At 49.3% G+C, this 24,334-nt stretch overlaps 2 protein-coding genes across 4 annotated transcripts; both read left to right on the top strand.

The window, feature by feature from the left end:
* Nucleotides 1-1,827: 1,827 nt before the first annotated feature.
* LOC125353512 lies at nucleotides 1,828-15,160 on the top strand. The gene is made up of 4 exons (XM_048349216.1): nucleotides 1,828-1,910; nucleotides 3,767-3,894; nucleotides 10,956-11,091; nucleotides 14,503-15,160. Exons 1-4 carry the CDS (start codon nucleotides 1,828-1,830, stop codon nucleotides 15,158-15,160), a joined length of 1,005 nt encoding a protein of 334 aa, XP_048205173.1.
* Brd2 (bromodomain containing 2) lies at nucleotides 15,121-23,632 on the top strand. Of its 3 annotated transcripts, none has more exons than XM_048347985.1 (12): nucleotides 15,121-15,859; nucleotides 17,232-17,535; nucleotides 18,137-18,274; nucleotides 18,761-18,899; nucleotides 18,982-19,196; nucleotides 19,287-19,661; nucleotides 20,139-20,267; nucleotides 20,449-20,700; nucleotides 21,019-21,284; nucleotides 22,027-22,331; nucleotides 22,571-22,693; nucleotides 22,903-23,632. In XM_048347985.1, exons 1-12 carry the CDS (start codon nucleotides 15,834-15,836, stop codon nucleotides 23,037-23,039), a joined length of 2,409 nt encoding a protein of 802 aa, XP_048203942.1. In that variant the 5' UTR covers nucleotides 15,121-15,833; the 3' UTR covers nucleotides 23,040-23,632. The 3 variants fall into 3 exon arrangements, with proteins under 3 accessions (XP_048203942.1, XP_048203943.1, XP_048203944.1); XM_048347986.1 differs by having other exon boundaries at nucleotides 15,721-15,859; nucleotides 19,045-19,196; XM_048347987.1 differs by lacking the exon at nucleotides 15,121-15,859 and adding an exon at nucleotides 17,791-17,882 and having other exon boundaries at nucleotides 17,393-17,535.
* Nucleotides 23,633-24,334: the final 702 nt, after the last annotated feature.

Below are 24,334 nucleotides of genomic sequence, written 5' to 3'. Positions count from 1 at the left end.
CTCCACACCACTTGTCTACCCTGGTGAGTGAAACTGCTGCTGCTCGGGTTCTCTGCCGCTCTGTCCGCCGCTTCTGCCGCTTCTGCCGCTTCTGCCTGCCGCTTCTGCCCGGTAAGCGCATTCACTCACCAGGCGCCTCCCTCCCGTGCTTTTTGGGTGTGACTGTGATGCAAAACCCAAAAGCACGGGAGGGAGGCGCCTGGTGAGTGGATGCGCTTACCGGGCAGAAGCGGCGGACGGAGCGGCAGAGAACCCGAGCAGCAGCAGTTTCACTCACCAGGGTAGACAAGTGGTGTGGAGGTGGAGGTGGATGTGGAGGCCAGCAATGATATTAGTGAAAAGTGCCGCGTGGCGACTCGCAGCAGTTCGGTTCGCGGAAAAAGGGCCGTCAGGACTGGGGATACTCCCAGAAAAAGGAGAAAAATAGATGGGAATTCCGCCTGTCCTGACTCTTAAGCCCTTCCCGAGTCACAGCACCATATATGTTAGGTTTTTAAAGTAGGTAACTGGTAAAGGAGAACGCCAGGTGGTATTCAGGCAGGAGAGAACGTTTATTACCGAACTGCTGGCCTGTGGCCAAGGTGATCCATGGCCGGAGAGAAGGGAGAGAGAGAGAAGAGGGCTACCCCCACCCAGCCCTGCTTTATTTAGGGCAGGGGCAAGGGGGGTGGCCAGGTGGATTAGGAAGTGACCTCAGGGAAAGGGGAGGTAACTGCCTCCAGGTCTGCAGGTTACCCAGGTAACTGGGTGGAGACTTAATGAGGTGGGGGCATCTGCATGTAGCCCTCAGGGAGAGGACCTAACACATAAAGCCTTGGGTTTGATTCCCCAGCACCACATATATAGAAAATGGCCAGAAGTGGCACTGTGGCTCAAGTGGCAGAGTGCTAGCCTTGAGCAAAGAGAATCCAGGGACAGTGCTCAGGCCCTGAGTCCAAGGCCCAGGACTGGGAAAAAAAAGTCTGCCTGAGGTCAAGCCCTAAACCTCATATTTTCACCTAGTGTCCAAGCTGGGAACATAGTCACTCCATGTATAACAGACTGGGAAAATGTAATATATAGTACTGGTTACAAACACGTTAAAAGGGCAAAGTGTGCAAAAGGGAGACGAAGCCTTGCATGGAAGTATAAATGGGAAGGATGGATTGCAGGGAATTAGCAGCTACCACCACCTAAACTCAAATCCATGTCTACAGTGGCCTGTCATGGTCAGATTCCATCAACTGAAAAGCTGTCATCATTGAGAAAGTATTTCTGCCCAGGAGGCTGGAGTCTGGCCAGAGTCTCCTTGCTATATCCACAAGCAGTTATCTCAATTGTCATCCTGTTGGTAGCGGCGTCAGGAAGCTTCTGAGTTTCTCCTGCCACGCCTCCTACCGGCAACATCTAAGGCGGCCTCCAAGTTCAGAGCACTGTACAGGAGAGTGGGTGTGGCCCCGAGAGACAAATAGAGAATAACCACCACCCTAGAACATGCTAACTCATAACAAAAACAACAACTGGTGATACCAGAACACAGAGAATTAAAAGAAGTACAAGGAGGAAATGGGTCAGAGGAATTAAAGGTATTTTGTAAAGGAGAGCAGGTCAGCATTATTAAATATTGCTCAGAAGTCAAGGAAGGACTGAAAAATGTCCTTAGGCTTGGGGGATAAGAAAGCGGAGCATGATCGTACATCTCTGTATTCCAGCACCTGGGAGGCCGAAGGAGGATAGTGAGTTCGTGGCCAGTTTAGGGTACCTATGAAGACTGCTGTAGAAGAAAAAAAAGATGAGGGAAACAACTAGGAGAAGGAGAGAGATCGAGATAGATTTGGTGACTAGGAGATGGCTGGCAAACTTATTGAGAGCAGTTTCAGTATTGTAGTAGGAGTGGACTCCAGATTGTGGTGGGCTGAGCTAAGTGGGAGGTGAGGAAGAAACTGTTGGTGTCTATGCTTCCAGTTTAACAGAGAAGAGAAGGAGACAGAAGGGGTGGGGGTAGAAGCAATGGAAAAGATTTGTGTGGCAATTAAGTCAGCTGAGGAATTATGTGAATGTGGTCCATCAGAATTCCTGGGGCTTTCAAAATCCATACTCACGTTTAATAAAGATTAGCAGCAATAATAACAAAAAAAAAAAACAAAAACCAGCCCTATGATCTCCTAGCTATTGGAACATAAGTGTGCATGTGTGTGTGTAGTGAGAAGAGAGTGTCAGGGTAGGGGGGTAGGATTTGGAGAGCATTGTGACCCTCCAAAAATCACAGTATTTCTCCACTGTCAGTGGAGAGATTCAAGTTGTTAGAAGCATGGTTTATAATGCCTCCAGGGATGTAGGGGAGACACATGGCTCATGCAATGAACTTTAGCATGCATGGAAAGCACTCTACCACTTGCAGGCTCGCCCTTCCACCCAGAGTGCTAAACCAGAGACCAGATCTTTTTTGTAAAGGCCAGAGAGTAAATATCCCAGGTTTTGTGGGTTGTTAATCAACTACAGCAGGTATACAGCCATGGGCAATATCCCTTCTTCCTGGCCACCCCTCCCACTTCTTGAGCATCTCCTAGCGCCTCCTTCAAGTCTTCATGGACCCTTCTCATAGCAGTTCTTTAAGTACTGGTGTTCCATAGAGTTTTGTCCTCAATCCTCTTTTTTATTTATGGACACTGAAATGTGAATTTCACATAATTTCCATGTGTCAAGAAACACTCTTCTGGCTTTTTTTTTTAATTTAAAAATGTAAAACCAAAAAAAAATCAGTAAAACCATTCTTAGAACTTGGGCCATATGAAAACAGGCAGTGGGCTGGATTCTGCTCACAGGCCTAGACTGAATGCTGTTCTGAGGGTGCACAAAATCGGGGTGGAAACTCAAAATAAACTTGCCTTTCAAAACAACCTCGTTCCCCCTTATGGGAGTGGCAATCAGCTAATGGGCTGTGTCCCTACCTTAGTCAATTCTTTAGAGAAGATCTGGGGAAGAACAGAAGAAAGTGGGCTTGGGAGGGGGGCGGGTTAGGAACAAGCATAGCAGACACTGCAATCACTCTCATAAAAGGGAGGCAAAGGGGTCCAAATTCTCAGATGGCCCAGGGTGAGGAGAAACACCAACAGGATGTCAGAAGCAGCTAACTCCTTTCTCACCCTTGTATTATGCAAGTTGCCAAATTTGTACCTATTCTTCCCTATCCTTCCAGGACCCCTCAACAATCTCCATCAAAGATATCCCTAAAAATCTCTACTCAGTCTGGGGACATTAGGCAGAACAAGACAGCCAGTTCTGCACTGTGATGACTGGGTGTCTACTTTATCAATGGATACAACAATGCATCTATAAAGCTAAGAGGTCATGGTGTGCTAAGGCTCAGCTCTCCCAACACTGCTTACCTAGTCCATTTATTTTTAAAGCTGTAGGAAACAATATCCCCACTTTCACACCTGTCATCTAACTCCCAGGCCTCAGCAATGAAACTGCTCAGTAACAGTTTTGTGTTGCTATGCCAAATGAATTCTATGCCGTCTAGGCAACATTGACATAGCTGGCCATGCTTCCCTCCCAACTCAATCTAGTTTCTGGCACCCATGGTAGCACTCTTGCCTAGTTTTTATCTCCTCCCCCTTCTCTGGCATTCACTTTTCAGTCTCCTTCGTAGATTCTTGTCTCGGCTACTTTTAAGTACTAGGGTTCTTCCCAAACTACACACTTGCCCTGGCTTACCTTACTCACACAAGCCTTAGTAACCGCCCATTTGCTGGTGTCGTCCAAATTCACCTCTTTCGCTCAGGTCTTGTTCTGAGATCCACACTACCTATCTGCCCAACTGCTTCCGTCCCCCTCACTTGGAGGTGGTGTATCAGCAATTCTCAAACTGGATTCCCCACAAGACAAAGTGTCTTCAAGAAATAAAAATAGGTAAGTTAGACAGCAGCAATGTTTTTAACTTTTGAATTTATTTCAATCTAGACATAGGAAACACTAAACACATTTATATAATTGTGTTAAGCACATAAAACCATTTAATAAAGCTATTTTACTTACAAATAAAAACCAATTCTGGCAAGTGTGTATGTATGCCAGTTCTTGAGCTTGAATTCAAGGCCTAAGTGCTGTCCCTAAGCTTTTTTTGCTAAAGACTGGTACTCCATAACTTGAGCCACAGCTCCACTTTTGCTTTTTTTGATGGTTAATTGGAGATAAGAGTCTCGTAGACTTTCCTGCCCAGGCTGGTTTGAAATTATAGCCCTCAGATCTCAGAGGTCTCCTGAGTAGCTAGTAGGATTATAGGCATGACCCACTGGTGCCCAAATTAGCTTAAAATTTTAAATTGGAAAGGTACTGATCTAACTTGTTGAATCAGAGAGTTGAATAAGCTAGCCTCAGGAAGGATAATAACTACAGAGAGACCTAAGCAATAGGAGTTGAGTTGTAATTAATATAGTACCTGAAAAGGCCTCCAGCCTCTTCAGCTTTCAGATTTCACCTTTTTGAGAAAGACAATTTGATTTGGCTGAGCTTGTAGTCAGTGCATACCACTGAACCCCCTAGCTATGGCCAGGTACAAAATTACTTTATGTATTATTAGAGCTATTTCTGGAAAGGGAAAATGATCATGAATTAAGCAACTACTTTAATGTAGCTATCTTCAATATAAGTTATCTCAGAAAACTACAGGACTGGTGGGTTGAATTTGTATATTAAAGCTCAGGTAGAATTTCTGAAAGTAACTGCTCAGGTGATCAGATTATCTATTGGTGATCTCTGGCCTGTCATATGTTTTACCAGGTATTCAAATTATATTTATCATAAGATTCAATGTGGAATTGTCATTTTTTTCATATGTATTTATTTTGTGTGCCAGTCCTAGGACTTGGACTCAGGGCCTGAGTGCTGTCGTTGAGCTTTTTTGCTCAAAGCTAGCTCTCTACCACTTGAGCTACAACTCTACTGTGTCGTTTGTGGTAATTAATTGGAGATAAGTGCCTCCAGCTTTCCTGACGGGGCTGGCTTCAGCTCACGATCCTCAGATCTCAGCCTCTTAAGTAGCTAGGATAACAGGTGTGAGCCACCAGTGCCCAGCTGATTTATTGTTATATTCAACCAATTTCCTGTGAATCTATGAAATGTGTATAATATCTATAATAGATAATAAACCTTTTTTGTCAGTCATGGGGCTTTAACTCTGGATTTGAGCACTGTGCCTGAGCTCTTCAACTCAAGGCTAGTGTCTAGAGCCACAGAGCCACTTCCACTTTTCTTTTTTTTTTTTTTTTTTGCCAGTCCTGGGGCTTGGACTCAGGGCCTGAGCACTGTCCCTGGCTTCTTTGCGCTCAAGGCTAGCACTCTGCCACTTGAGCCACAGCGCCACTTCTGGCCATTTTCTGTATATGTGGTGCTGGGAAATCGAACCCAGGGCTTCATGTATAGGAGGCAAGCACTCTAGCCACTAGGCCATATCCCCAGCCCCCACTTCCACTTTTCTGTTGGTTAATTGGAGAGAAGAGTCTAACAGACTTTCCTGCCAGGGCTGGCTTTGAACCATGATCTTCAGATCTCAGCCTCCTGAGTAGCTAGGATTACAGGCATGAGCCAAAGGTGCCCAGCTGATAATAAACTTTATTTCAACAACTAACAAAATGAAAAGCAGTTGCTTAGCCTCATTTATCCTGAAGTGCCAGACTTTGAAGTCAGGCCCCACTTTACCACGTGAACCTGAGATAAGCAGGCCCTGTGAGCAGACCCAGGAAAAGGCCATTAGGGCCCAGTCGGTCTAGAACTCTAACCGCTGGGAATGCTTAACTCTAACTGCCTCCAGAATGCCTTGAGCCCTGAGCCAATCAGATTTGTACCTGTGTCCTAATCTTGCTTGCTTGAACACCTGATGGTTGTAACTTTGTTTTTTGCCTTTATAAGCCCTGTGTAATCGTAGCTCGGGGCTCCCTCCTAACCTCCGCTGTGTCGGTGGGTAGGACGTGGCCCGAGTTGCAGCTCGCTTGAATAAAGCCTTGCTTTGCTTTTGCATTTCGGAATGTCTGAGTCTCAGTGGCCTTCTTGGTGGTCGTCTCGCGACTTGGCACAACAATCCAAACTGTGTTAATTTTCTCCAATTATATCAAAATTTGTCTGAGTAAGAAATTTCAAATGTTTTACACTGGGATGATAGTGCATACCTATAATCCTAGCATGTAAGATCTTGTTTTAGAAAAATAAATACCAGGCGCTTGGGTGTTGGTTAAGGACTGAATTTTGGGTGAGATCCTCATACAGGGAGGATTAATAGAAACCACTATTGATCAATATTTTCATAACATGTTATAGATACTATAGACATCTCAAAATATATCTATAATCTGGAAACTCTTAGACCTACCAACAAAACATGTTATCTATTAGTAAAGAAATACTGCATGTATTAATACAGAAGCACACCATATACTTAAAAAAGGAATTTGGCTGGGAATATGGCCTAGTGGTAGAGTACTTGCCTGGCATACATGAAGCCCTGGGTTTGATTCCTCAGCACCACATACACAGAAAAAGCTGTGACTCAAGTGGCAGAGTGCTAGCCTTGAACACACAGGCTCAAGGACAGAACCCAGGCCCTGAGTTCAAGCCCCACAACTGCCAAAATAAAATTTTAAAAAAGGACATTTCTTTTTTAGATGACTCCTCCCCTCACTCTTTCTTGATACTTATATTTTATATTTTTCTGCATTTTTTTATTAGTATTGGGGCTTAAATCTAGGACCTCGCAAGCACTCTACCACTTGAACCACACCCCTAGCCCAAGCTTAAGAACTTCTGATTCCATCATTCGTTCAATAAACTTGCAAGCTGGCTGGGAATGTGGCTTAGTGGCAAAGTACTTGCCTAGCAAACATAAAGCCCTTGGGTTTCATTCCTCAGTACCACATAAACAAAAAAAGCGGGAAGTGGTGCTGTGGCTCAAGTGCTAGCCTTGAGCAAAAAAAAAAAAAAGCAGCAGCTCAGAGATAGTGCTCAGGCCCTGAGTTTAAGCCTCAGGACTGGCAAAAAAAAAAATAAATAAAGGGCAATCCTCACTGGAGCTGCCTGTTATTCTGACTTCTGCACATTATAGTGCTCTGCTTCTCTTCGTCTTTTAATGTTCTTCAACTGAATTCACTCCCGAATTTTGTTCACTATATGAGGCTTTCACCCACAGTTCAGTCCTTAACTATACCAAACAAACTTTCCTATTTCCCTTCTTACAAATTTTACCTACCTTCATGGCAGATTCAAATATAACCCCAAATGTACTTATCATCCTAAACACACTTCTCCTAGTCTTTTTTCTTCTAACTTCAATCCTAGAACTGAACTCCCTGCTGTGCTTTGCAACCTGGAGAATGTATGGTTCAGTGGCAGACTTCCTGGGTTCAAATCCAAGCTCTGCTGCTTACCAAAAATGTGACCTTGGGTAAATAATTTAACAACTCTTAATTGCTTCATCTGAAAAATGAGGAGCTAATAACAGGACTGACTTTGTAAGTACTAAGGATTAAAAGAGAACATGTGTAAAGCATATATAATAGTGCCTAATGTATGTGATATATTCAGCAAGTGTTCACTATCACCAAATACATCACCCAACTACTGACATTTTTATTTGATGTTTATTAACATGTATGGTGCTAACCATTAAAAGAGAGCTCCTAAATTATGACCTAATTCTGATGAAGTCATCGCTCAAACACTTTCAATGGCTCTCCACCAGGTCCATACTTACCAACACCGCAAACCCTCCCTGATATGGCTTCTTAAAAAAAAAAAAAAGGCCATTTTTCTCCATTACTGCTCTTTTCATAGTTTATATTCTGGCCATTCTAGAATTTCGACAATACTTCTCTATGAAAAAAACAAAAAGTTATGCTGTTTGCTTCCACTATTCCAGTCTTACCTCTGTAACTGAACACAACGGTTTTGTCTATGATACTCCCCTGTACAATGTGCCTGGTGTATACACTTCACAATTTCCTCTAAGCCACTCAATCACTTTAGTATCAATTTCCTCTAATATTTGCTCAGTTTGTGAGGACTTCGTGACCAACCCGAGCCAACCTCTGTGGGTATCTTAAAAAAAAAGGATTTCACACAGCCTTGCTCTCAAGATCAAGAATGAAATGAAGAGAAACAATCGCCTAAGTGGTATTTATTGTATAGGTACCATCATAAAAGGGACATTAAGCAATGAGCAGCCAGTCTGATTTGGGAGGCAAGAGTAGGTTATTCAGAGATGCTGGTTTTTGAGATGAATTAGGACAAAGCTTATTCCATGTGGAGGGAAAACATGTGTAAAACACTGAGGCACCAAACAAAATGGCACACCTGAGAAAGAAGTTTAATGTGGCTGGAGTTTAGGATCCAAGAGAAAGTGGCTAGACGGGATGTTGAAGAGGTAGGCAGACCTCCCTGGGCAGTGAGGAATTAATATAGGTTTTAACATTATATGACCATAGCTATATTTGGAAAACTAGAAGTACCATGGCAGAAGCCAGGAAGAAAGTCTGGAGACCTTAGGGGGCTGGGAATGTAGCTCAGTGGTAGATCACTTGCCTAACAAATGTAAAGCCCGGTTTCAATCTGACACTGGGAAAAAAATAAAAAAGGCCTTTTTTTGTAAAGACAGGACTGTTCATGACAGCCACCTGCCACGTGAGACTATTGAGAACATGAGGCTAGTGTCACAAGAAACTATTTAAAATTTTATTTGATATTAATTTAAATTCAAATATGGTATGGGTTACTGTCTGGACAGTGTAGCTCGAGAGAGAGAAGGAAATCACTAGACTGTTAGCGTAGCCTAGGAGATAGGATGAGGTTAAAAGTGTGATTCAAACCACACTAGCTAATGGTTCATACTTATAATCCCAGATACTTAGGAGGTAGAAATGTATAGGACTGCAGTTCAAACCCAGCTGCAGATCAAATGTTTTTTTTTTTTTTGGCCAGTCCTGGGGCTTGGACTCAGGGCCTGAGCACTGTCCCTGGCTTCTTTTTGCTCAAGGCTAGCACTCTGCCACTTGAGCCACAGCGCCACTTCTGGCCATTTTCTGTATATGTGGTGCTGGGGAATTGAACCCAGGGCCTCATGAATACGAGGCAGGCACTCTATCCACTAGGCCATATCCCCAGCCCAGATCAAATGTTTTTGAGAGCTTATTTCAACCAATAAAAGCTGGGAATGATGGCACACTTGTTATCCCAGCTATGTGGGAACTATAAATAGGAGGACTGTAGTCCAGGCCAGACCAGGCATAAAACCCTATTCAAAACCTTATTCAAAAATAAATGAAGAGGGGAGCTATGGCTCAAGTGCTAGCCTTGAGCAAAAGGAGCCTAGGGACAGCACCCACACAGAATTCAAGTCCCACAACACACACACACACACACACACACACACACACACACACACAGAGCGAAATTTGAGGCTGGGAATGTGGCTCAGTGGTACAGTGCTTGCCTAGCATGCATGAAGCCCTGGGTTGATTCCCCAGGACCAGTGGGGGGGAAAAAAAAGCAAAAAGGACTAGAGGCATGGCTCCAGTGATAAAGCACTCACCTAGCAAGTGCAAGGCCCTCAAACCCCAGTACCACACAGGAAAAAAAAAAAAAAATTAAGGTATGATTGATGGATATTTAGCACACAGAAGTATGAGTTGGCAGATATTTAAAGAAATAAAATGGTAAGATTCTGGTGGGTATAAAGTTGTGAGAAAAGGAAATCAAGAAAAAGCCCCTAGATTCCAGGCTTTGTAAATGAGTAACTGTCATGATGGCCAAGTCACCTGGGAACAGGCCTAGAGCAATGTAAATTACGTCAACTAAAACAAGTTGCAGTGTTTTCAAAGTTATCCAAGTAGTAATCTTTATTATGAAGTTCAACTCTGGAGAGCTTCTGAACTAAAGGTATTGACACAAAGGGGGCTGAGCAACTAAAGATACAGTTAAGTGAGTAGAACTTAGAGCAAACAGGCATAATCCAACCATGCATCGGAGGGGGCAAAGAAAGGTACAGAACTCACTCAGTAAGGTGACTGGGGAGGTACAGTTGTACAAGTAGTAAATCAAGGCTATAGAGAATGTCAGGATGAAACCAGGAACAAATGTCAAATGCTCTAGAGGTCAAATAAGGTGAGAAATGAAAAGTGCTTCCAGACTTTACCAATTTGGAGGTTCCTGGTAACATGTGCCAGAATAGTTTTGTTTGGCAGGAACATGATAGACATGAGTTGAATGAAGGCTAGGAATAAGGAGTAGGAGAGAGGGTCAGACAAGAGATGAAAAGAATTTTGATGCTGGGGGGTGGGGGGTGGGGGAAGATTTCTGGCTGTGCAATGGAGTTGACAGATAAGGTTTACAGAGAGCTACGACCCAGGGAGGGGTGGTTTTTTCTTCCTGGCTAGGAAACAGGAAAAGGTAAGTTAGAAATTCCAAAGGTTGCCGAACGGAGGATTGCCTCAGGGTAACAAAGAGGTAGGTGAACGGGTCAAAAGTAAAGGCATTTCCTTAGACTAAGATGACTTGCTAATGTATTGGGAAAGGGCCACAAATGTGGCCCCATTTACAGGTGGGGGAATTCCGTTTCTAACTTGGTCGTTTTGTTCAGTGAGAAGGGATTAGATCAGTGGAAACGTGGACCCATCTTGAAGGTTTGAAGAACAGGCTAGGAACACATTTGCCGCCTTGGTAGCAACTGAACCATCCTACTTAAATTACCAATCCCTAATTTTTTGTGTGTGAACACGTAAAAATGCCATTTGAGGATATATTGCTCAACGCTGTCTTCACCATTTCCCAAAGGCTACGTGGCCATAAACCGGGGCCCCCACGACTACCTCGTTCTTGCAGCTAATGGGAAATTCCTATCGATCTCTACATTGTCACGGAATGAATTCAGGAGGCAGAGGGCAGGGATGGCAAAGGCTGCGAGTGTGAAGTCGTTTCGTCTCCCGCAGCCGGCAGCCTGATCCTTTTCATTCACGTTACCCCCATCGAGCGGGGCCGGGGCGGGAGCTGGTTTCTTACCAACCACGCATCCGCAGGCCTCACACGGGGGAGCGTAGCCGGGAAACTTTGTAGCGCGCGCACACAGTGCGGAGCTGGAAGACCCCGCGGTGTCGGGGGCACGCTAGGAGGCGTCGGGTACCACACTGGCAGCTTCCCCCCGCAGCTCGCCGGCCCGCACCGCTTCCGGAGGCCCGGGGCAGCCCCACCCAGCACCCCCGCGCCTCCCCAGCCAGCACGCGTGTTCCCGATGACGGCTCAGCGCCCCGCAGTCCCAGTGCACTCTGGCCAGGAGGTTCGAAGCCGCAGTCCCGCGCAACGCCCGGGAAAGGACGACTCCCGCAGCCCAGGCCGTGCAGCGAAGCCCCGGGGCCGTGGGGGGAAGGGCCGCAGGCCGGCGAGCTGCGCGCGCCGCTTCCGCCCCACCCACTGTGCGCGCTCCGAGCCCCGCCGCGGGACCTGCGGTTGGTCTCGGGCGCCTGCGCACTGTCGCTCCCGCGCCCTTCCCCCCCATCCCCCCCGCGGCCTCCGGCACTTCCTCCCCCTCCCCCAATCCGGTCGCACCCTCGCGCCTGCGCAGTGCGCGTTGCGGGGCGGCGGCAGCCATGCTGAACCCGTACCGGGAGGCGAGTGGGGGGGACAAGGTCGACGACAGCGGGATAGGAAGCTGGAGATGTGGCGGAGTAGCATCACTAGCGCGCTCCGGACCTCAGGATTTAGGCCTGGGTCCTACGGCCCGCTAGGCCTCTCAAAAGACCCCCAGGAACGTTCGGGAAACTGGCCCTCAGGGTGGGGGGGGGTAGGAGGTGGCGGGCACGTGACCCGGGCCAGCCAATCTGGGTGCTGCTGACGTGGCCGCGCGGCCCCGATGCTCTCCCCACCCCCCAGCCGAGTCGGGAAGGGAGGGGCTGGGGGCTGCACCCCCTCCCCCATCACTTCTTCAGTTTCCGGGGGGGTTGACACCCCGATTACGTCCTCCCCCCGCACCAAGGCGAGGGCATCATTGAAGCCCCCCATGGTTCCAAGGATCCAGGTGAGAAGGGGCTCTTGGGGGGCGATGTCACTTAAATGCTTACTGGGTGGGAAGTGGGGGGGGCAATTCTTGGGGTTCAGGAAATGATCCTAGGGAGACTTGTCCTTCAAACACTTTACAGCCAATAGGAATGTGGAGGGGCTCTAGCAGGTGAGAAATACCCAGATGGGGGAGGGGAATGGCTAACCTCAGGTCTCCGTACCAATTGGAGGGCAAAGGGGAGTGGGGCGGTGTGTACCCCCCCTGGCATTCATCCCCTGGGGTACCGGTGTCTGGAATCAGGTGAGACGGGAACCTCGTAGGCCGCAGGGTGGGTGACCTAGTAAGCTGAGTGGGAGTGATAGCTGTGGTTCCTGCTCGTGGATGTGAATGCTTTTCAACTTGGCAGTCCAGGTTGTGAATTGAGGTTGTTCCCAGGCGCCAACTCCCTTTCTCCCCAGAGACTCTGGAAGGCGCCCCTCTGGGCTCTCTTTGTGTCAAGGGTGGGAAGCTCACAGCCATCACATGGCCTGGTGGAGGTTACGCATCGAGCCTCTGGCTGAATCGGTGTGCGTTCACGTGGACACAGCCCGTGGGGCCGTCTGCACAAACCTGCTGTCGCCCCCTCTAGGGTCTTAGCTGAGCACTCGTCTGCGCCCGGGAGGGGTGGGTTTACAGAGTGAAAGCTTTGGGGTCCGCTTGGAATCAGCCAGCAGGCCCGAGGTGGGTGCTGGGAGGCAGGCTCGGGACCTGGAATGATTTCAACGCTTCCAAAGGTTTCGAATTTCTCCGGGGTGGCCTCTTGCACTGCTTTCTCCCCCTCCCCCCCCCATTCTGAACAGTTCTCTCCTTGTGTACTGCGGGGGAGGGAACGGAAAGGAGGAAAGAGTTACTTTTCCAAATTACTGAGGAGCTGTAGACTCCCCTGTGACTCATGTGGGGGAAGGGAGGATTGGGGAGCCGTGATTTTCCAGCGTGCCAGGGATTGAGGGAGTCATGTCTGGCCGCCCTTTCCCCGCAGGCCCAGTAGTCTCAAGTTTGCTCCATTTCTCTTCCTTCCCGCCCCCCCCCCCCGTTTCTCTCGCTTGCCAGGCCCCCCGATGGGGCTCGGTGCTGACCCGAAGCCCGAGTGGGGAGAGGAGACGGGGGAGGCTGGGCCACGAGGGGGAGGGGAGCAGGCCTCGGCGAAGCTGCTGTGTCATCGGGCTGCTGCGGCCGGGGCCCCCGGCTGGCGAGGCCGCGGGGGAGTTTGGGGGAGGCCCGAGCCTGGTCCTCGGCGGCGGGCCGGGGGTCCCCGACCTCCTTTCGTGCGCATCCCCCGCCGGGTTTGCCCTCGGGTTAGCTACTCCAGAAGACTGGAGGTTGGCCGCCATGTTAGGGGCAGTGATGAAGGCTCGAACTCCAGGGCTTCTTGAGGAGGGCGGCCCTGCAAGTCCCGGACCTGGGGCCTTTAGGGGCCCGGCGGGGACAGGCTCCCGGGGGGGGGGGGGGAGCCTGTCTTTTAATTGCCCACCCATACTTGTTTGCACACATCTGCCTTAAGCTTGTCTTCTTCCTCCAAGCGGAGGAAGGGGAACGGGAGAGACGCAGCTCCGGTGTTCTGGGAAGGCGAAAGGCCTTTTGACTTTCCCGTCGAGGGCGGGGGCCGCCCCGGGGGGTCCGAGGGGGGCGATCTTCCGCCGGGCTCCCTTTATTCCTCCCAGGCCGGCTTCCCTACTTGTAGAGAGTCAGATTCCCGTGGAGACCTAAGACGGCGGGCTTGGGGGAGGGGGCCAAGCCGAGCTCCCAAAATGGCTCCTGCCCCTCCTCGGAGGCGGACGGCCCGGGGGGGAGGGGAGGAGGGGAGAGGAGGGGGAGGGCTAGTCGGAGCCGCAGCCGCCGCCTCCTCGGCTCGCCCTCCTCCCTGGCGCTGACCGATGGACGAGCCGCTCCGTGGGGAGGACTCCGGACTCCGGTGGGGGGATGGGGGCGTCCTCCCGCCCCGCGGCGGAGGGACCCCCGAGTGGGACGCGCGGCTGCCGGGCAGGGGGGCAGGGAGCCCGGGGGAAGGCCCGCGCTCCGCGGGGGACGAAGGCCCCCCCGCCCCCCGCGGCTCGCTCCCTTTGCAGGACTTTTCCCCCCTCCCCGAGCCGCACGCCGGAACCAAGTTCGCCGAGGAGGTGCGTTGTGCAGGGCGCGCGGGCTCGCCGGGAGACCCCGCTCCCGCGTGGGACGGCGAGGTGGTGTCAGGTGCTGGTGTTAGAGGTACGCGCCGGGAGACTGGGGTGTGTGGGCACCCGCGGCCCGGCTGATGAGGGTGGCCGATAAGCCTAGGGGCGTTCACGGGTTCTGGAGCAGCCTCGTTTTGCCTTTGTCTTTTGTATCGTTTGGCTTTGAAGAGTGAGCGGGTTTTTAAGACTGGCCAGTCATAGTGTGCAAGATGGCGGGCCCTGGGAACGCTAGGGCCCTGAGCCCGACGCAGGAGTGCTGAGCTATTCGCTATGCAGGCGAAGGCCGAGGCTTCTAAGATGGCGTCTTTCTTCCTCGTTTCAGGTTCTCCACTGCGGAGGCCCTAACCGCCGGAGACGGACGTCCTGCGGCCACACCCCTGGCGGGCGGCCGGCCACGCCCGCGCGACCCCTCCCGTCGCCCTGCGGTCTGGCCAATGGAGGAGCCACGAATGGCACGACCTGCTCCGGGTTGGCAGTCTCCGGTTGCACCGTGCCTGGGAGTACTTCCTTGGAAAGGGAGGCGGGGAGAAGGTGCTGGAGGCTCTGGGGAGATGGCTTTTGCACCTCTTCCAACCTCTCGCCCAGGAATCTCCGAACTACAGCAGAGCCAGTTGGCTCGGAAATATGGCGGGCTGCCCCTGCCCTGTGGGTCTATGCGGCACTCTTCTGCCCGGTGACTGACGCCTTGGAAATGAAGTTTATGACGTCATCGCGCCGGCCGGCCAATAGAAACTGCTCCCGCGGAGAGGCGTTCCTCCCCCTTCGCCTCCGCCGCTTCAAGCGCGTGAGCGCGCGAGCGCGCGCGGTGGGGGTGGGGGAAGTCTGGAGCTGGGTGGCGCGCATGAGCGGCGAAGCTCCTCCCCCCCGCCTATATATAAAGGACTGGCGCGGGGCTCGGCGGCGCCATTTCGCGCTGGAGTGGAGCGGCCTCTAGAACGGGCTGGAGGATTCTGCCTACTGATACAGAGCTTTCGAGTCGTCGGGGCCACCATTACAATCCGCGTCCATCCGCTTGGAAATGGCCTTCGTCTCGGCATATGACCGGTCCCGGCGGGCAGTACAGACCCCATAGAAGTCCCCGAAGGTCCCCTTTTTTCGGGCCCCGCCCAGTTCTCGGAGTCTGTCCACCCCCTGTACTCCGCCCTCAAGAGGATTTCAAAGATGGAGGCGGCGGCTCCCTAAACCACTTTTCGTGTTCATCCGCCTCCATCCGAGGTCGAAACGGGACCCCGTCGGCTCCGGCGGGCCTGACAGGAAGCGGGGCCTCCGGCGGATCCACCGCGGGCGGTATTGGCGACGGCGTCTGGGACCTGGGACTGTCTGGGTTTGTAGAGTACGTTTCCCCCCGCCTCGTCCGTCTCAGCTGAAGCCGCCGCCATTTTCTTGTGTCCGCCGCCTGCGGAGCGCGCCAAGCTGCCGGGAGTTCTCCGAGAGGTCGCCGACGAGACTTCGGTGCCGGCCCGGCGTGGGGGTTGCCGCCTGGAGGGCCGAGGGCCGCGGCCTTCCCCCCACTTCCCGGGTTATGCTGGGCCGGGCGGTGAGGGGAAGCGAGGCCAACCGGACTGTGCACGGCTGAGTGCGGCGCCCGCCCGTCCCCCGCGGTCAAGATGTTGCAGAACGTGACTCCCCACAAGTACGTCTCCCCCGGCCGCGGACGGGCAGGGACGTTGGGGGCGGCGGCGCGCAGGAGGGGCTCCGGGGCGAGGGAACTGACCCCGGCGCGTTGCTATTTCGCGCCGCAGCTGTTGGCTGACTTGGGCTCGCGGAGGGGGTTGAGCGACGGTTTTGGAACGGTGGTAGCGGCGGCCCAGTTCCTGCGTGTGGGGGGCCCTGCAGGTTGTCAGTTTATTATACACTACTGCCGCGGCCCAGACCTAGCCCGACTCGGGGAGAGCTAGTTTGACGGTGGAATGGACTGGGGGTGGGCAAGAGGGTCTTAGGGAGTGGGGTTGCTGTCTAGTCCCGGTTTATCGTAGTGTTTGGGGTGGGGGGGTAATCGCGGCCACCTCCCGCGCCGTTTGGGGTTGCCATGGTGACAGCTTCAGGGATTGACAGCAGGGATTCCCAGACTAGGGTAGGAGGATCACTTTCCCCGTTTGCGGGCTCGTAATGTCTGGGGTTATGTCATTTCTGCTGGTCTTTCAGTGACTGGATTGGGGGGATATTTGTTAATCGGGATGTTTTTGTTAGCAGCGAGAGTTCATTCTAGGCTAGAGGGTGGAGCTAAGGTTCACTTCAGTTCTTGGGATGTAAACAATGCTATCTTGTAGTGTCTTGACTCTTGGGTGGTGGGAAGCACCTGGTGTGGAGAGGAGTACCAGAGACTAAACTGTTGGCCTCGGGTTTCCGGAACAGGATAGTTCGCTGAGGGCTGTTAGTGTGGGACCATATTTTTTAGCAGTGTGTCTAGAGAGGTAGTGATTAGGGAAGAGAGTCGGTTCTTTTTAAATTTTCTTTTGGAAGCAAAAGACTAGGTTTGGTTGCAAATGATTTTGTCTGAATTTTTTAATTTTGTCCAGTGATTCTTGGTTAGATTATTGGTTCTTTTCCCACCATGGTGGGGTTGTTGAAGGATACTCTTCTACCCAGCTGGATTCTTAGGTGTCTCCATGGCTTTTATTTTTTTTTTTTAAATTCTCTCTCCTTAGTTCCCCCTCCCTTTCCCCTTTGGCTCAACTACCATGGCAACAACCAAACCCCTAGTGAGGAGGAAGCTTGGCTTTCTCAGCTCCACCCATTTTGCCTAAGAATTGTCCCCATAGAGCTGTAGTTCTTCTTGTGTTGTGCCAATTTAGAGCTTTCCATTTTTTAACTGATTAGCGCTTATCAGACTAGGTGGGACCCACAGGGGAATGGACATCTAAAAATGCTTTTTCTATTATATGGGTTTGGTTTTAGATGTGAACTACTTGTATAAACTTAATCACTTCATTAGATCTAAAGCCTGGTTTATTGAGTGTATAGTACAAGTAACATTTACTTAATTTTGTTTCCCATATTTACAGGCTCCCTGGGGAAGGGAATGCAGGGTTACTGGGATTGGGCCCAGAGGCAGCTGCGCCTGGGAAAAGGATTCGAAAACCTTCTCTGTTGTATGAGGGATTTGAGAGCCCTACAATGGCCTCAGTGCCAGCTTTGCAACTGACCCCTGCCAATCCACCGCCCCCTGAGGTGTCCAATCCCAAAAAACCAGGACGGGTAACCAACCAGCTGCAGTACCTGCACAAGGTGGTGATGAAAGCTCTGTGGAAGCATCAGTTTGCCTGGCCATTCCGGCAGCCTGTGGATGCTGTTAAACTGGGTCTGCCGGTGAGTGAGAACATTGAACTTGGGGAAGAGAGGTATGGAAATGAGCAAGAATGTGTGTGAGTGGGATTGGGTTACCCTAGTATAGGTACTGCGGCCCCTAGGGAGTTTCCATTCTATAGGACAGATAGCCACCAGAGTTCTGAATTTTTGGTCCTTTGTGATTGTTCCAAACGCTTGTGATCTCTATTTTGGCATCTCTCATTGTGCCTTCCACATGTCCTTCCTTAACTTTTGTGCCCTGGCTCCATTTTACAGATTCCCACCCCGGGTTGGGAGAGGACCACGGTGGCCAAAATTCTTAGCTTCTTCCTTTCCCTCATGCAGCCTATGGATAGCCAACCCCAGAGGTAATGTCACCAGGATGGGAAGTTTTCTAGAGTGGGTGGGAGGTGGGTGGTTAGGGAAAAGCAGTAGGGATCTCCCAGTGGGTGTTAAGGATCCTATTCCATTTTTTTTTAATTCTGTAGTTTAATTGGGGCCGCAGTATAAGGGACTTCACATTCATTTGGTGCATAGAGTGTGTGTGCTGTATGTGTGGTGGGGTAATTTGTTTTCCTAGGAGTAATTTTCCATGGCTCTGATCTAAGATTTCTTTCTCTAGGATTATCACAAAATTATAAAGCAGCCTATGGACATGGGTACAATTAAAAGAAGGCTTGAAAACAACTACTATTGGGCTGCCTCAGAATGTATGCAGGATTTCAATACCATGTTCACAAACTGTTACATTTACAACAAGGTGGGTTTTTCTACTTTGAGTAGATGGTGACATTGTAATTTTATTATATGACTTAACTTGTGATTAGTTTTTTTAACCATTGAAGTTTTTATCAGATTAAATCTAAGCTCCAAATGATGCTACTGAGCAGTGTTGTTTCAGAGCTCCATAGATAAGTTATTTTAAGTAGAATACTTTTCATACTTGAGGATGGTGGCCCTATTTCTCTGAAAGCCCCAGAGAGTAGAGTAAAGCAGGATATTTTTACTTATCTCCCATTCAAATTTATGAGTATTAAGTTGTCATGAACTTCTTTGGGTTTGAGGTGATTGGGAAGAAGAAATCAAATTGTGGTGTCTAGACCAGTGAGGTAATTTTTAGCCCTTGATAGGAATGATGCCTTAAGATAAAGGGGTTGGTTGGTGCCTGGGGGGCGGTGAATTTCTCCTGTGGGAATTGATTCTCTGCTGGTATTTGAACCTTGTAATTGTGTTTGTGTTCCTGTAGCCCACTGATGATATTGTCCTGATGGCGCAAACACTGGAAAAGATTTTCCTACAGAAAGTTGCCTCCATGCCACAAGAGGAGCAAGAGCTTGTGGTGACAATCCCCAAGAACAGCCATAAGAAGGGGGCCAAATTGGCAGGTAGGAAAAACCAGAGGTATGCAAATGGGGGTGGAAGCTAAGAAAGAGAAACAAACTAACTTTTTTTTCTTCTCTTTTTTAGCACTCCAGGGCAGTATTACCAGTGCCCATCAGGTGCCTGCTGTCTCTTCTGTGTCACATACTGCCCTGTATACACCACCACCTGAGATACCTACCACCGTCCTCAACATTCCCCACCCATCTGTCATCTCTTCTCCCCTGCTAAAATCCCTGCATTCTGCCGGACCCCCTCTCCTTGCTGTCTCTGCAGCTCCCCCTGCTCAGCCCCTTGCAAAGGTATCATAGATTTGTTACGTTTGGGCAGTGAGAAAAGATTTTGAATCAAAATGAGCCTGGGCTGATGCATTCCTATCTTGTTCTCTACAGAAAAAAGGAGTTAAGCGGAAAGCAGATACTACTACGCCTACACCTACAGCCATCCTAGCTCCTGGTTCCCCAGCTAGCCCTCCTGGGAGTCTTGAGCCAAAGGCGGCACGGCTTCCCCCTGTGCGCAGAGAAAGTGGCCGTCCCATCAAGCCCCCACGAAAAGACTTGCCTGACTCTCAACAGCAACATCAGAGCTCTAAGAAAGGAAAATTATCAGAACAGTTAAAACATTGCAATGGCATTTTGAAGGAATTACTCTCTAAGAAGCATGCTGCCTATGCCTGGCCTTTCTATAAACCAGTGGACGCTTCTGCTCTTGGCCTGCATGACTACCATGACATCATTAAGCACCCCATGGACCTCAGCACTGTCAAGGTACCCACTGCATGGGGCAGATGGGATGCTCAGGCAGTGAGGAGCCTAGGGATCAATAAAACATTGATGTCTCCTGAGGGGCACATAGCAGTCTTTCATTCTTGGTTTTTTGCTTTGCTAGAATTGTAATAGGGCAGGTCAAGTACTTTTAAATCCATATTTCCTACAGTAAGAATGGATTTTCTTCAGAGCTACACTGTAGATACTACACTATAGATACTATTTCTTAAAAGTGTTGGGTTAGAGAAGCAAAGGATAATCAGAAGTCACTCCCCTCTCACTTAGAATGATTTTTCTAGATAGAGATCATCTTTGAACCCATCAAATTTCTCTGACTTTAAGTTTGAACCCCAGGGCACAGATCATTAAGGTCTCCCCCACTGTTCTCTCAAGAGAGGGCTCCTTGTGGTCTCTGGGTTGGCAGGGAAAGGTGAGTCTCTCTGCCTGTGCAGCTTCTGATGCTGCCTCCTTCTGCAGCGGAAGATGGAGAATCGAGATTACCGGGATGCACAGGAGTTTGCTGCTGATGTGCGGCTTATGTTCTCCAACTGCTACAAGTACAACCCTCCAGACCACGATGTTGTGGCTATGGCTCGAAAGCTACAGGTGAGTGAGTGTGCAGGTTGAAACTCAAACAATAGGTGAACGTAGGGAGAAAATTGGTCATGTGCTGTACATTCTCAACATAGAATCCATTCTTTTTGTAAACTGGAATGGTAATCTGGATAGATGAGTATAAATAGAACACTCTCTTCCCTTGTGGTTTTAAGTCTGCCTGTTTTTCTAGGATGTGTTTGAGTTCCGTTACGCCAAGATGCCAGATGAACCACTGGAACCGGGGCCTTTACCAGTCTCTACTGTCTTGCCCCCTGGACTGGCTAAATCATCTTCTGAGTCTTCTAGTGAGGAAAGTAGCAGTGAGAGCTCCTCAGAGGAAGAGGAGGAAGATGAGGAGGAGGATGAGGAAGAAGAGGAGGAAAGTGAAAGCTCAGACTCAGAGGAAGAAAGAGCCCATCGCTTGGCAGAGCTACAGGAGCAGGTATTTTGCTTTCCCATCTTTACTAGATAAGAGATCCATGCTCTGTCTTGGACCTGATTTTTGTTTTTTTTGGCTGGGCACTCTCCCTGAGTTCCTTATGCAAAAGGGCTCTACCACTTGAGCCATAGTGCCACTTCCAGGTTTTTCTGTGGTTTAATTGTGAATAAGAGTTTCACGAGTTTTCTCCTGTCTGGGCTGGCTTGAACCATGACCCTCAGGTCACCATCTCCTTAGTAGCTAGGATTACAGGCATGAGCCACTGCTACTGGCTTTTCTTTTGGTCTTTACTCACATCATATCTGGTCCACCCCCTTCTAGCTTCGGGCAGTACATGAACAACTGGCTGCCCTGTCCCAGGGCCCAATATCTAAGCCCAAACGGAAAAGAGAGAAGAAGGAGAAGAAGAAGAAACGGAAATCAGAAAAGCACCGGGGCAGAGCTGGGATTGATGAAGATGACAAGGGGCCTCGGGCACCCCGCCCACCGCAGCCCAAGAAATCCAAGAAAGCAAGTGGCAGCGGGGGTGGCAGCACTGCTACAGTAGGCCCTCCTGGCTTTGGACCTTCCGGAGGAAGTAGCAACAAGTGAGTCCTGCTAGAAACAGGTAGTTTCTGTCTAGAAAGTCAATGTCTAGGAAACATCCTTGGAGCCTTAGGGTCTCTACAAGGTCAATACTCTGCAAAAGCAGCTGTAAGTATTCTGTAGACAATATGGATACGCCCATAAAACTTAGAAACTTAAGTGGCTGACAGTTTAGTTCCCTTAATTCACCCTCCTTGCCCCTGTCTTAAGCTCCTGCCCTGGATGCTCCTTTGTGCTCCAGATTAGCACTTTACCACTTTAGTCACAGTTCCCACTTCTTTCTGGCTTTTCCTGAGTAGTTGGTTGAGAGTTTTTCACAGAGTTTTCCTGCCCAGGTTGACTTCAAACCACAATTCTCAAACTTCAGCCTCCTAAGTAGCTAGGATTGTAATATGAGCCACCAGTGACCTGCTGTATTTACTTTTACTTTATTGCAAGTCCTGGGGCTTGAACTCAGTCCCTGAGTCTCTGGGCTCAAGGCTTAGCACTTTAACACCACTTGAGCCGCAGCACCATTTCTTACTTTTTTTCTGTTTGTGTGGTTTCTGAGGACTTGAACTCAGGGCATCATGCATGCTAGGCAAGCACTCTTACCACCACTAAGCCACATTCCCAGCCCTCAGCCATTGATGCAGAAACAAGCTCCGCTGTAGTTAGAAGTTAAGGACTATTAGGTTGCAACTGTAGAAATGTACTGGTAGTGATTAATGGGCTTCTGTTAACAATTTTCTCTATTGTCTGTAGGCTACCCAAAAAGGCCGCAAAGACAGCCCCACCTGCCCTTCCTACTGGTTATGACTCAGAAGAGGAGGAAGAAAGCAGGCCTATGAGTTACGATGAGAAGCGGCAATTGAGCCTGGATATCAATAAACTACCTGGGGAGAAGCTGGGTCGAGTTGTACATATAATCCAAGCCAGAGAGCCCTCTTTACGTGACTCAAACCCAGAAGAAATTGAAATTGACTTTGAAACACTCAAGCCATCCACACTCAGGGAGCTTGAGCGCTATGTCCTTTCCTGCCTACGAAAGAAGCCCCGGAAGCCCTACAGTGAGTATCTAATGAGATCTACCAGCTGGTGATCTAGCAAGCCTCAAGTGGTTCCTGGCACCCTTTGGAACAGGGCAGTGGGGTGATTAGCAATTCCCAAGGCTCACTGGAGAATGAAAATTAAGGATTACTAGGTAGAACCATAGAGATGTATGTACTAGGAGACATGGGTTTTGTATCCCAGTAACTGTTCACACTCCTTAAAATAATCTCAGAGTCCTGTTACTTTTTTTCCCTAGCCATTAAGAAACCTGTTGGAAAGACAAAAGAAGAACTTGCCTTGGAAAAGAAACGGGAACTAGAAAAACGATTACAAGATGTCAGTGGACAACTCAATTCCACAAAAAAGCCCCCCAAGAAAGGTGGGTATTCCTTTATGTTGCTGCATAGCCTGTTCTCCCATCCCTTTTATTGGTACTAGGAATTAAGCCTAGGGCCTCTCACTTTCTAGATCCGTGCTTTACCGCTTAAGCTATTCTTGTCCCCGCCCCACCCCACTCCCTTTTTTTTTTTTTTTTTTTTTTGACAAGTGAAAGTCCAGATTTCCTTAACCTTCAATTTTGTTCTACAGTGAGTGAGAAAACAGAGTCATCTTCTGCACAGCAAGTAGCAGTGTCGCGGCTCAGCGCTTCCAGTTCCAGCTCAGATTCCAGCTCCTCCTCTTCATCATCCTCGTCTTCAGATACCAGTGATTCAGACTCAGGCTAAGAGTCTAGTCTAGGCCAGAGGGGTAGGAAGGCTCCGCAGGACGGGACCCCTATACCACCCTGCCCCACCTCCCCCCTTGCTGTGATGCTTCTTCATCTCACCCTCTCTACCCCCTCTGAAGGAGAGCTGGCTCTGCAGCAGGGGAGGAATGTGGGGACATTTGCTGAATTGCAAGGACTTGGACAAAATTGAATTCCCAGCCCCATTGGGAATGATCTCTTCGGCACAGAGCCCCTGTTCATTCAAAATGATGGGGTGGAGCAGGGGGAACAGGGTGGAAATAGGCAAAGGCCCTGACACAAGGTTACTGGAGGCCCTGGATGCCCTGTTCACTTAAGGGTCCTGTTTGAGGTTGTTTGTTCTAATTTATTTAAGCTATAGAGGGGATAGGGCCAAGATATCCCCTCAAGCTTCCAAGGGGAGGGAAGAAGGGGGAGCTCTTTTTTTACGTTGACTTTTTTTTTCTACTGTTTTCCCTTTTTCCTTCCACTCCATTTGGGACCCTGGGGGTTTCAGTCATCTCCCCATTTGGACCCACAGACTGTCTTTCTTTGTCTCTTGATTCTAACTTGTAAATAAAGAAAATATTATTCAAATTTTGAGTTAGTTATCTTGGTGCCATTACTAAGAAACATGGTTAGAAATACCTTGAGTTTTGACATGGACTCTTGGAGTTTGGTTTGGGTGGGGGGGAGTTGCACTGATAGGGATTGAGCTTAGGTTTTACATGCTACTGCCTCTATTCACTGAGCAATAATAGAGCCATGTCCCCCTGTTGTGCTAAAGTTTTTCCAGTGTTTTTTGAGATGAGAGGTGTTTCTTAGTTCTTTACACCAGTAGTGGGCTGTTGGTATGTTGTAATAGCAAAACCCGGAACGTTGCACTTGGTAGGCAAGTGCTTTGCCACTGAGCTACATCCCAGCCCCTACTGTTTGTCTTTTGAGGTGCGGGGCATACTGAAATTTGATCAGGGCCTCACTTGAGCAGATAGGCACTCTACTGCTTAAGCCATACATTCAGCCACATTTTACAAAGAACCATTTGCTGTTTAGGTGAAGGGGAAAAGCAAACCCCTGGTTAGTTCCATGGCTTAAGAGTTGTGGTCTGGGATGTGGCCATAAGGTGTTTCCCTGAAGTGTTGAACTTACTAATTTGTCTCCTGAATATATACAGTCAACAGCTGGTTCTTGAATTGGGTTATGGCCTTAGAAAGGCAGCTGCATTCACTTGGTTACATTTTGCTAGCTTGGCCTCTTGGCTAATTTATTTTGGCTGTTAACCAGAGCCATTTCTTA

Source organism: Perognathus longimembris, chromosome 6 (assembly GCF_023159225.1).
Source record: "Perognathus longimembris pacificus isolate PPM17 chromosome 6, ASM2315922v1, whole genome shotgun sequence".
NCBI classification, from domain to species: domain Eukaryota; kingdom Metazoa; phylum Chordata; class Mammalia; order Rodentia; family Heteromyidae; genus Perognathus; species Perognathus longimembris.
This window is presented reverse-complemented; position numbering and strand designations above follow the sequence as displayed.